At 47.5% G+C, this 12,740-nt stretch overlaps 1 protein-coding gene across 1 annotated transcript in view; it reads left to right on the top strand.

Moving 5' to 3' along the window:
- The window catches only part of NIPAL1 (NIPA like domain containing 1), a 157,282-nt gene extending 145,800 nt beyond the window's left edge, over nucleotides 1–11,482 (top strand). The window contains 2 exon segments of the mRNA XM_085642144.1: nucleotides 10,719–11,311; nucleotides 11,313–11,482. Of these exon segments, the coding sequence (XP_085498270.1) occupies nucleotides 10,719–11,311; nucleotides 11,313–11,339 (620 nt within the window). The 3' untranslated portion in view covers nucleotides 11,340–11,482.
- Nucleotides 11,483–12,740: the final 1,258 nt, after the last annotated feature.

The following is a 12,740-nucleotide window of genomic DNA, read 5'->3' as shown; positions in this document are numbered from 1 at the left end:
AAGCTGAAGAGACTTTCTGTGTTGGATACACGACTCTTCAGAAATTGGGAAACCAGGCCCTCTTTTTACTCCCTTGGGAATATGTAAATAATGTGACTGGTCACATCAGATACCATCTTGTGTATGTTATATGCCTATAGATTATTAAGTCTAATAAGCATCCATTGTCATATGTTCACTTGTGATATCTTGGTTAGTGATAGATTATGCATTTTCTGTAGTGCTTTGATGGAGTTTTGTACTTCTAGTAAGTAAGGTGATCGTATAGAGTGCTCCACACCTTAAGGCACTCAAGTGCCAGGAAACCAAAAAGAGCTACAATAGGCATATCTTTAATGTTTTCTCGAAATGGATGTGTGCTGTATTCTGTCGAATCTGCATTTTACTGATGTTCTGCGTTAGGGCTTGAACGAAAAGGACACTCATGGCTGCCAAAAATGGCAAGGAAGGGGGAGGATTAATGCCTCATGCCCTGTGCTTCTTCAGAGTATCAGTGCTCCTGCTTCAAAATCTATTTGAAGATTTACAAAGCAATTTTAGTTTCTTATTTTATAGATTTAAAAAGCAACACCCTTTATTAATAGTAAGGATGAGCAATTGCATTTCTCAATCAATCAATTGTAAACACGCTACTCACCCGTGAGGGTCTCAAGGCGCTGAGAGGGGGGTCCGCAGATCTGTTTAGCTGAAGAGCCAGGTCTTGAGGGTCTTCCTGAAGGTGTTCAGGGAGGGGGCACGTCTAATGTCTGCCGGTAGCTCGTTCCAGGTCTTGGCTGCAATGTGAGAGAAGGATCTTCCACCTGCTCTGCCTCTGTGGATGCGAAGGGTTTCGGCCAGTGCGAGGTTGGAAGATCGGAGGTTTCTTTTGGGTACGTGGAAGTTGATTCTGTTGTTTAGGTATTTGGGTCCGTTGTTGTGTAGGCATTTGTAGACGTGAGTGAGGATTTTGAAAGTGACACTTTTCTCCACGGGGAGCCAGTAGAGACTTCGTAGATGTTGACTGATGTGTTCGTGTCGTGGGATTCCGAGGACGAGTCTGGCGGCGGTGTTCTGTATTGTCTGAAGTTTGCCGAGTAGGGACTTGTTGATGCAGGCGTAGGGTGTGTTTCCATAGTCCAGTCTGCTGGTGATGAGTGCGTGGGTGACTGTCTTCCTTGACTCAGGGGGGATCCACTTGGAAGTCTTGCGGAGGAGGCAGAGGGTGTTGAAGCAGCTGGAGGTGACGGCGTTGACCGGTTCATGGTGAGTGATGAGTCGAGTACGATGCCGAGGTTCTTGGCATGGTCTGAGGGGGTAGGTGGGCTTCCGAGGCCGGTCGGCCACCAGGTGCTGTCCCATGCAGAAGGGATGGTACAGAGGACGAGGACTTCTGTCTTCTCAGAGTTGAGCTTCAGGCAGCTGTTAGTCATCCAGACTACAACGTCTTGCATTCCTTTCTGGAAGTTGAGTTTGGCAGTGGTGGGGTCTTTGGTGAGGGAGAGGATGAGCTGGGTGTCATCGGCATAGGATACGATGTTGAGGCCATGTTGTTGGACGATGGCTGTGAGGGGGGATATGTAGATGTTGAAGAGGGTGGGACTCAGGGATGAACCCTGTGGGACTCCGCAGGTGATTTTCGTGAGGTCGGATGGGAATGGTGGGAGTCTGATCCTTAGGCTTCTTCCAGTGAAGAATGATCGGATCCAGTCCAGGGCTGTTTCTTGTATGCCTGCGTCATGTAGTCTGGCGACTAGTGTGCGGTGGGAGACGGTGTTGAAGGCCGCTGATAGGTCGAGTAGGATGAGGACTGCGGAGTGACCTTGGTCCTGGAGTGTGCGGATGTCATCTGTGGCAGCGAGTAGGGTGGTCTCTGTGCTGTGGTTGCTTCGGAATCCAGATTGGGACGGGTCGAGGACGGCGTTCTCTTCAATGAATCATGTCAGTTTCCTGTTGACTGTTTTCTCTGCAACTTTGGCTGCGAAGGGGAGGAGCGAGATGGGCCGATAGTTCTTGAGGTCGGCGGGGTCAGCTGTGGGCTTCTTGAGCAGAGGTCTGACTTCTGCGAGCTTCCAGTCATCTGGGAAGTTGCCTGTTTTGAAGGAGGTGTTGATGGTGCGTTGCAGTTCAGGTGTGATGGCAGCTGCGGCTCTGTGGTAGATGTGAGGGGGGCAGTGGTCGGTGGGGGCCCCGAGTGGATGCTTTTCATGGTCGAGGCGGTGTCTTCGGCCGTGATCGGTGTCCAGTTGGAGATGGTGGGCTGGCTGGTGTTTCTGGGGGGCGGGAGGCCGTCTGTGGCGCCTAGTGGATGGTCGATGAAGTTGTCGTAGAGGTTTTTGATCTTGAGGTGGAAATAGGTTCCAAGCTTGTCGCAGAGGTCTTGGGATGGGGTAATGTCTGTGGCTTCGCTGCGTGGGTTGGTGAATTCTTGAATGACACTGAAAAGTTCCTTGGAGTTGGTGGAGTTGGCCAGGATTTTGTTGTGGATGAAGTTCTTCTTGGTGGCTCTGATCTGGTTGTGGCAGTCCGTCCTGGCGTCCTTGTAGGTGGTGTGGTTTTCGGTTGTCTTGGTGTTTCTCCAGTTCTTCTCCAGGCGTCTGCAAGTGCGTCTGGCTTCTTGGAGAGTGGTGGTGAACCAGGCGGCTTTCCTGGGGCGTTGTCTGTCGGGGTTGCGTAGTGCGGCAAGCTCGTCTGCACAGTAGGAGATCCAGGTGTGGAGTTCTATGGCTGCATCGTTTGCGTCGGGTGCCCAGGTGTGGTTGTCTCGGGTGAGGGTGGAGTTTAGTTGCTCGTCTGTAAACTTGCTCCAGTTCCTTCATGGTGGGCGTGGGGCTGGTTTGGGTGCCTTGGGTTTGTTGATGGCGAAGTGTACGCAGTGGTGGTAGGTCCATGGCGGCTGTGTTGTGTGGCTGAATTGGATGCTGCTTCCTGCTGCGAAGATTGGATCGAGGGTGTGTCCTGCACTGTGGGTCGGTGTGTTGACGAGTTGTTTAAGTCCGATGCTGGCGCGGTTGTCACGAAGGATAGTGGAGTTGGGGTCGCTGGGGTTGTCGTGGTGAGTTCAGGTCTTCAATGAGTATAAAGTTTGTTGAGGCGATAGCGTGGGGTTCGATGAAGTCAGTGATGGTGGTGGCGAAGGGTGTTCGGGGGCCGGGGGGTCTGTAGACGAGGGTTCCTCGGAGTGTGGCTTTAGGGGTAGTTTGAATCTGGAAGTGCAGGTGGTCGGCGGAGTGGAAGGTTTCGCTGGAGGTGGTGAGGCAGACGGTGCTCTTGTGGGCGATGGCGAGGCCCCCTCCTGGGTGGTTGGGGCGGTGTTTCCTCTGAATCTTGTATCCGTCTGGGATGGCGGTACTGATGTCGGGGGCGGAGGATGCATTGGCCCAGGTCTCTGTGAAGAAGGCGATGTCGGGCGATAGAGTGTCGAGTAGGTTCCAGATTTCCATGGCGTGTTTGTGTGTACGGAGCGTACGTTGAGGAGGATGCATTTTAGGGTGTCGCCGGCACTGACGTCGGCGGTGTTGAAGGCCAGAGTGGTGGTGAGTGTCTGGCGGCAGTGGAGGAAGGAGAACTGGCCATGGGTTGTGTTTGGTGAGGCCTGTTGGCGTTCTCTAAGTCTTCCAGGGTTGTGGGAGGTGGTGGTGTCGTATCAATGGGTTGTGGGAGGTCCAGGGTTCCTGGTGCTGGCCGCGGTCGGGTCGGGAATAGGAGCAGACGGGCTTGCCTTTGGCGAGCCTTCGGCGCCACCGCGCAGCGGCTGCCATTAAGTAGTGAAGGTGGGAGGGAGGAGAGGCTGGGAGGTGGGAGTGGGGGAATTCCGGGGGGGGGGGGAATTCCCAGGGGGAATTCCAGGGGGGAGGGACTGCAGGGGCAGCAGCAGCGAAAGGTGAAAGGAACAGGGAAGCACGAGTGGACATTGACAGAGGGTCGGAGCTCTTACTCCTATAACAGTTAATAATGAGGTAGCCACTAGACGGTGCCAGATCAACCAATCGATCAATCAATCAACCGTGGCATTTATAGAGCACGCTACTCACCCGTAAGGGTCTCAAGGCACTGAGGGAGAGGGGGTAGCTGCTACTGCTCGAACAGCCAGGTGTTGAGTAGCCTCCTGAAGGTCAGGAGGTCTTCGGTCTGCCGTAGGAGGATGGGGAGGTCGTTCCAGTACTTGGCGGCGAGGTAGGAGAGCGATCTGCTGCCAGTGGTCGTTCTTCGGATGCGGGGGACGGTGGCAAGGGTGAGGACGGCGGAGCGGAGCTGGCAGTTCAGGGTGTAGAAGGTGAGTCGTTTGTTGAGGTATGTTTGTCCGGTGTTGTGGAGTGCCTTGTGTGCGTGGCTGAGGAGTTTGAAGGTGATCCTCATGTTGACGGGAAGCCAGTGCAGGTCTCTCAGGTGGGGTGTGATGTGGCTGTGGCGAGGGATGTCGGGGATCAGGCGTGCAGAGGCGTTCTGTATGCGTAGCAGTCTTTTCAGCAGTTTGACCGGGTCTCCCGCGTAGAGGGCGTTTCCGTAGTCCAGCCTGCTGCTGACGAGGGCCTGGGTGACAGTTCTTCTTGTGTCGGTGGGGATCCACCTGAAGATCTTTCGGAGCATGCGGAGGGTGTTGGAGCAGGAGGATGAGACGGTCATGGAGAGAGTTGAGTCAAGGATAACTCCCAGGTTGCGTGCGTGGTCGGTGGGTGTTGGGGCTGCACCCAGGGCAGTTGGCCACCAGGAGTCATCCCATGCTAAGGGGGTAGATCCGAGGATGATGACCTCCGTCTTGTCCGAGTTCAGTTGCAGGCGGCTGTTCTTCATCCACTCAGCGACGGCTTTCATTCCTTCGTGGAGGTTGGTTTTGGCGGTGCGAGGGTCTTTGGTGAGGGAGAGGATCAGCTGTGTGTCGTCGGCGTAGGAGATGATGTTGAGGTCATGCAGTCTGGCGACGCGGGCGAGAGGGGCCATGTAAATGTTGAACAGGGTCGGGCTGAGGGATGATCCTTGGAGTACGCCGCAGATGATCTTGGAGGCTTCGGATCGGAAGGGGGGTAGTCGGACGCTCTGCGTTCTGTCGGAGAGGAAGGAGGAGGTTCATTCCAGTGCTTTGCCGTGGATTCCTGCGTCGTGGAGGCGGGTGCGTAGGGTGTGGTGGCAGACCGTGTCGAAAGCAGCTGAGAGGTCCAGGAGGATGAGGGCCGCGGTCTCGCCGTTGTCCGGCAGGGCCCTGATGTCGTCGGTGGCGGCGATGAGAGCTGTTTCGGTGCTGTAGTTGCTGCGGAAGCTGGACTGGGACGGGTCCAGGACGTTGTTCTCCTTGAGGTAGTGGGTCAGCTGTTTGTTGACGGTCTTCTCGATAACTTTTGCCGGGAATGGGAGCAGAGAGATGGGCCGGAAGTTCTTGAGGTCCCTCGGGTCTGCCTTGGGTTTCTTGAGCAGGGTCCTGATTAGAAAATGAACACCTCTTCTCCTTCCCTGGAAGACATTTTCCCCTGGGCTCTGCAAACATTTCTGACATATTTGAGGGCACTGGCATAACCTGTTGTTGCTTCAATAATTGCTCTGTCTAGCCTAGGGTTTCAAAGCTGTTCCATGCGATTACTGCCCTTCTAAGGAGTTTAATTTGCTAATTCGGGAAACATATGATGGAGGTGGTATGGCCATCAAAGAACATCCTTTCATCAAAAATGGTGCCCAGAGTTTAACGGTCCAACTGAACTGCATTTCTGCATAGCTCACTCTTAACTTTAGATAACTATTTTGGCCTGTTTTACCTTAGCCAGTGTCTACTACAGGAAACATTACAATCTCCTCTGTCATCCCCGTCCCAGTCCTAACATTTCATTGCGTGTTCTCACTCAAAGACAGACTACTAAAACTGCTCCCTTAAAAACATGCATGAAGAAGAAATGAGACCCAGTGGACACCTTGGATGCAACTCGACAACCTTGACTTTGCAAATGACCTGGCTCTACTCTCCCATATACATCAGCAGATGCAACAGAAGAATGACAATGTGGAAGCCACAGCAGAACAACTTGGCCTCAACATCCAGAGAGGAAAAAATAAGAATCTGAAGTCGAACATGGCCAGCACAGCTGCAGTCACTCTTGCAGGCGATGCATTGGAAATGTTTGAGGCCTTGATCTACCTGGGCAGTGTCATAGGCAAGCAGGGTGCACAGATGCTGACGCCAAGACAAGAAACAGCAAAGCAAGGCCTGCCTTCATTGATCGAAAGAAGATTTGGAACTCCAAGGACCTATTGTGGTAAACCAAGATCAGGCTTTTAAACACCAATGTAAAATTGGTCCTTTTGTATGGCCCAGAAACAAGGAGGACAACAGGGAACACCACCAACAAAGTCCAGACCTTCATTAACAACTGTCTGAGGAAAATCCTCAAAATCTGTTGGCCAAACACTATCAGCAACAACGATCTACGGAAACAGACTTCCCAACTCTCTGCCCATGAAGAAATCATGAAAAGACACTGGGGCTAGATAGGTCACACCACCCACAAGCCCACGTCAAACACCACCAGGCAAGCCCTGACCTGGAACCCTCATGCAAAAAGGAAAAGATCAAGGCCAAGAAACACCTGGCGCCAAGGCCTCGAAGCTGACTGTGGGGAGATGAACTACACCTGGAGTTAGAATGAAAGAAAAGCGCAAGGCAGAGATGGCTGGAGAGTCCTGGTTGATGGGCTATACCCCAGAAGGGGGTATTAGGCATAGCTAAGAAAGCAGGTAAAAATATTTCTTCACTGTTTACTCTCCTTAACCCTACACCCTCGGCTTTAAGCTCACACCTGACTGTGATGGTGGAAAGGGCTTGGGCTGTTTCTTACTTATCAGCAGTCTTATTGGAGGATTTGTTTCTGCTGGCCTATGCCATTTACATGGAATTTGTGAAGTTAGTCCATTATACGTGTGATTTGTATTACAGTGTTGTTACTTAGGTATATGCTTGGAACTGTCTGTCCTGGGGACATTTATGGGGTAGGTATATGGGGTAGGTAAAAGGACTATTTGAAGTGAGAGGAAGCCATGAACTTTGTAATTAAGATTGTGTTTGATTACATGCATGAGATACGTTGTATCTGGTTAATTCGTGTTGCTGTTTTCAAGCCCACGTGATGATGCATCATAGCCAGCTGAAAGGAATCAGGGCTGAAAGTCTTGGGCTGAGTTTGGTTGGACAGTCGGACTCCCAGTTAGGTTGCAGCCCTCAAGCAATACAGATCTCTGCGCCCTATTTTCTAAGCACCATCAGACAGTGTTTTGGTCAGTATGTAGAGAATGCCCATAGCTGGACGAAATCATTACATGCTGCAGTAAGATCTCCAGCATCAAGCACCTCAGAACACTTTGGTCTGAGAAAACCAAAGCACGAAGTGCCTGTATAAGCAGATCTAAACCTTTTTCTGCATCAGAGGATGGATTGGACAACTAAACAGAAGTGTAAAGAAACAGCAAGCACAGAGATATTTGCAGATGTCCTGCCCCTTGGATATGTTTTTTATAGTTCAATGGAAAGTAAAATATATGAAGTTATTTATATCAAACTAGGCCAGAAGGCATGTTATTTATTATGTGTGCCTCAAGTGCCTGGAATTAACAGACCTCCACTCAAAAGAAGTACACTGCTCTCGTCACACAGTAACAGCCCATGACCATTTTTAGAACCCAGCTACCCTTCCAGTCTCTCATTGACTGTATCTTAGTCTTTAACCCTGTCAGCCAACTACTGCCTTTTGGCGAGGTTTGCGTGAAATAGGTACAAAATGCATATTCTTTAAAAGTCCATAGGCTCGGTGAGCAGTGAATCCAGCGCAGTTTGCTGGACTAGCTCATAAACTAACTAGAAATCACATTACTTTTATACGTTTTTATAAAAATAAGTTACATGGTTAAGAGAAAAACTACAGGTAACTGGAGCTAAGACAGGTTCTCCCGGACCTCATGAGAAAATGGCTGAAAGGCCCTCCAGTGAAAGATGCAGGGTAGAGGCTCCTCTGTTCAGCTAACAGGATTCTAACTCTCTCCACTAAGTGTTTAAAGGTGAAAGTGAGGCTTTGGGATTCACAGAGAAGAAGACTTGCATATTTTGGTATAACATAGGAGTACATGTGAGGCTGATATAAAAGCAGTAGTTTAATACGCGTAAAACCACACGCACATTTACACACTAAAGTTAACACCATTCTATAACGAATATGCGATGTTACATCGCATGCGGTACAACGCATATCATTACATCACTAGTCGTTTCTACGACTTACTGTAGGGGGTGTGCTGGACTTAGGAATAGTATAATTTACTATTCCAACTGCAGCGTGCGCAACAGTAGGGAAGGTGTTGGAATAGTACATTATATTATTCCTTAGTTTAGAGTGTCCCCTACAGGAAGTCGTAGAAACGACTTGCGTTGTAATGGTTAGCGTTGTAACAACACGGTTGTTGCAACGACCGCGTTGTAATCGCATGCGTTGTCCTCCATCCCATGTAAACGCTACTTCCCTTCTATAACCTAACCTTATCAAATACATCGCCTTACCTCCCCCATTCTTTATTCAGACTCTTAACACCACACCTAAACTTAACACAAACACTTCCATTAACACCATCCCATCACATAAAGCGTACCTTAACCATCAATCGTAGCCCAAATTTATTAGAAATAACCAACAACTCCTTTTATTCTAAACATGTGCTAAAAAGAAACAGAAAGTTTTGTTTTATTTTTAAAAGAAAACTACCATTTTATAAAAATAATTTACAACGTTTTACATTTCTTCACTTCATTACTACATTTTCACTGCAAATTCAAGGGTGCTTTTATTGTCAAGGATAAAAGCAGACGTTTTACATAATGTACTGAATGTAATAATAATTATATAGCCTAGGTGGGGTGTAACAGAGCGCTGCAAATTATGATGGTTTTGGTGAACGATGCTAGATCATGTACATCAAGAGGGAATTTACATGTTTGAATTACACATCACATTACAATTACTTTTCACATATTTACAATACACATAACATTTTTATTTTTTATTTTAGTGTAGTGTTGCGACCAGGCTTCGAACCCATCTCCCAAGTATCAGAGACAGATGTTTAGCCACTAGCCCACAACTGTTGCCTGCCCATACGTACTCACCTATTTTGCAGATACTGATGTATCTGCAAAAGTCGACCAAGCTAGTGAAGTATGACCCCGACGATCAAAGTCCCGTGTCCTTTCCGACAGAAGCGTTTTCATCCTCAAAAGGCATTGTAAAATCCTGTGCTATAGCGAGTCGAGGTTGACTGTGTGACTAAGTGAGCTGAGCGTTTGCTACTGAAATATTGGGTGGCCCTTAGGTCATCATGAGCTCGAACGCCAGCAATGAGGCCTCGGCTTTCATCTTTTTGAAGGTAGGTAAATGGAGTACTATTAATACTTATAATTCACTATGTTTACAACAGCAGGAGTGGGGTATGAAATACTACATGCTAATAATAATTATTATTAATTGCCTTTATCCATCCATGGTCTACATGTGCATGTTTCACTGAGAGCGATAGAATGTTAAACCAAACTAAAAGGGAATTCAATCTATTGACTACATCTATGATTAACTTTATATATAAATATTAGTGAGCAGCGTGTCCTAATGATGAGTTGCTCCACACTTATGTAGCTTTTGTTATTAAACCCCAGATACGAGATTACATTTAATATAAATGTTTACACCCTATCTCCCTGCTGGCAGTTCCCTTATGTAGGGCCAGGCACATGTACACTCATTGTGGATCTCTGTCATTCTTCTATCCCTTTTCCTACTAAAATATATTCACTGCATTAGTGAAAATATTTCCTACCGAGTCTACCAAGCAACCTCTATGGTATGTTAACAAAGCAAATAGTAAGAGACTACCCACGTTATTGTGCAATGCAGTGCTTAGTATGAGTTGGTGGTTTCCGGTGTTCAACACCTGCACTTAACTGTCAGCACTGGCTCCATTGATAGTCCACCACATGAGGGCACTGTCTGTCTGATTTTGAGATGAGCACAGCAACCATATTTATTAACTTAATATAGCCTTAGAACCCAACGTAGCAGGCTCTACCGGCCATTAAAGGTCCACTCCAGCGTTAAAGGCCCGAGCCAAAGGCGAAAACCTTTAACAAGGGATCAGACCTTTAAAGGTGGCAGAACCTGCTACGAAGGGCTCTAAGGCTATAAGAGCCTTCCGCCCCTAGAGGGCAGAATGTTCTAATTAGTAGAAACAAATGCCTCTCGGGCCCGAGGGTGTTTATATCCCCTCGGGCTTCGAGAGGCCTTTGTTCACAGCAACAGCTGTGAAATGAAAAAAACATTGGAATGCTGCTCTCCGGGCATCTACCAGCTAGTAGGAACCCAGAGTATTGTCTTCAATTGGCTTCAATGGAGAGCTTGACATTCCAATGGTCTAATATACATTACAAATGAATAATACTGGCTGCTCTCAGTATTATTATAGCTTCAGGTGGCCTGGAATAGCGGGAATTGTCACACTTTTAGAGGGCGATGGTTGGTAGTGGTGTTGGTTCTGTCATTGGCAGCACTGGCAGGGGCAATGGATGCTGTAGGCTGAAGGGGCTTTCCAAAAATGGTCCTGATGCTTACTTATTGCTGTACAAATTAAGCACTGGTGCAATGCATTGATCCTAACTGAAATGTTTTAACATGTTGAAGACCAACTGGCAACGTAATGTTTAAACTGCTTTTTTGTCTTCCTTGCAGTTTTTATTGGATTCGCCACAGTCATGATTACAGTCTCGCTGGTGCTGATTTTCATAGTGGCTCCGAAGAAGGGTCAAGCAAATATATTGGTCTACGTTTCCATCTGTTCAGTGATTGGCGCCTTCTCGGTCTCGTCTGTCAAAGGCCTGGGTATCGCGATAAAGGAACTGGCGGACTTGAAGCCCGTGTACAAAGATCCACTGCTCTATATCTTAATGGTGTCTTTAGTCATCTCTGTCAGTACTCAGATCAACTACCTTAACAAGGCGCTGGATACGTTCAACACCTCCATCGTGACGCCCATCTACTATGTGTTCTTCACCACCATGGTGGTCACGTGCTCGGTCATCCTGTTCAAGGAGTGGAACAGCATGGGCGCGAGCGACATGATCGGCACCCTCAGCGGCTTCCTCACCATCATCACCGGCATTTTCCTTTTGCACGCTTTTAAAAACACCACCCTAACATGGAGCCAGATCAGCGTCTCTGTGAAGAAGGACCAAACTGAGACTGCGCTAGATCACGAGGACCAGCACAGTCTACTGGAGAACATCGAAAGTACACTCCTGGTGTACGAAGATGACAACCTGTTTGTTCAGCAAAGCAAATGAGATGCACTGAGCGGGCCTGCCTAGCCAGGAGCAAGGCTGCTTCTTGTTCCAAGAAGGAACTGCCAGAGGTCTTTGCTTGTACTTTGGACCTCGCGGGTTTGGGAGCCTGCACCATTGCCTAGTAACGAAGGCTGTTTTGAACATGTTCCAAACTTTTTCACAGACATCATGTTATGCCTTAAAAATGCCAGTACAGAAATACACATTTTACTAAAGCACCAAAACGCATAAGGACGTGGCATGGAGATCATCTTTATGCACCCACTCCCAATTGTACTAGACGTGTTTTTAAAATAAAATACGGTGTCTCTCGGGGGCAGAAAATGCGCCTTCATTTGTTTCAGGACTGCCTCAGAAAGTGCATCAATTACTGGTGAATTGCAGCCTGCGCTAGTCTCTTATTTGTTCACTATTAGTATTTATCATGTGTGCTGTGTTTCCTGACCCTGACCCCGACCCCTTGAAATTCAGCAAGATTTTGAAACTTCAGAATGAGCCGGATCTCTGCTGAGCTTTTGGCAGAAATGTTTGTATTCAGCTAACATTGATAACCGCAATACTCTAGCACTGATATAGTGCTCTCGGTTTTTCACAAGTACTTCCAGGCACTAAAATGCTCTTAACAGCGACGGGCGATTGTTATTGCACTGTTTCCTTCAAAATGTGGGTGCTCATAGAAAATAAACATTTCCGAGGGCGTCATAGTGTACAGTTAGCAGTTGTAGATGTGTGTACAGAACTACTTTGAAACTCTGGGCCCGATTCACAGAACTAATTTAAGACAAAATCCTAAACTTACTACCATTTTGGTTTTCACAGAAGGCACTTACTCATTTCGGTATTCACAGAAGTTAGGAGTCCTAACTTTAGGACTCCTAAATGCCTTCTGTGAATACCGAAAGTCTTAAAATTAGGATTTTTCTCAGTTTAGGAGTCCTAAAGTTAGGAGTCCTAACTTTACTACTGCTAAGCTGAGAAAAATCCTAATTTTAAGACTTTCGGAATTCACAGAAGGCATTTAGAAGTCCTAAAGTTAGGAGTCCTAACTTTACTACTGCTAAAGTGAGAAAAATCCTAATTTTAAGACTTTCGGAATTCACAGAAGGCATTTAGGAGTCCTAAAGTTAGGAGTCCTAACTTTACTACTCCTAAACTGAGAAAAATCCTAATTTTAAGACTTTCGGAATTCACAGAAGGCATTTAGGAGTCCTAAAGTTAGGAGTACTAACTTTACTACTCCAAAACTGAGAAAAATCCTAATTTTAAGACTTCCGGTATTCATAGAAGGCATTTAGGATTCCTAAAGTAAGGAGTCCTAATTTTATTACTCCTAAACTGAGAAAAATCCTAACTTTACGACTTTCGGTATTCACAGAAGGCATTTAGGAGTCCTAAAGTTAGGACTCCTAAC

Source organism: Triturus cristatus, chromosome 2_2 (genome assembly GCF_964204655.1).
Source record: "Triturus cristatus chromosome 2_2, aTriCri1.1, whole genome shotgun sequence".
NCBI classification, from domain to species: domain Eukaryota; kingdom Metazoa; phylum Chordata; class Amphibia; order Caudata; family Salamandridae; genus Triturus; species Triturus cristatus.
Note: the sequence above shows the minus strand (reverse complement) of the source record. Positions and strands in the feature narration are given on the sequence as shown.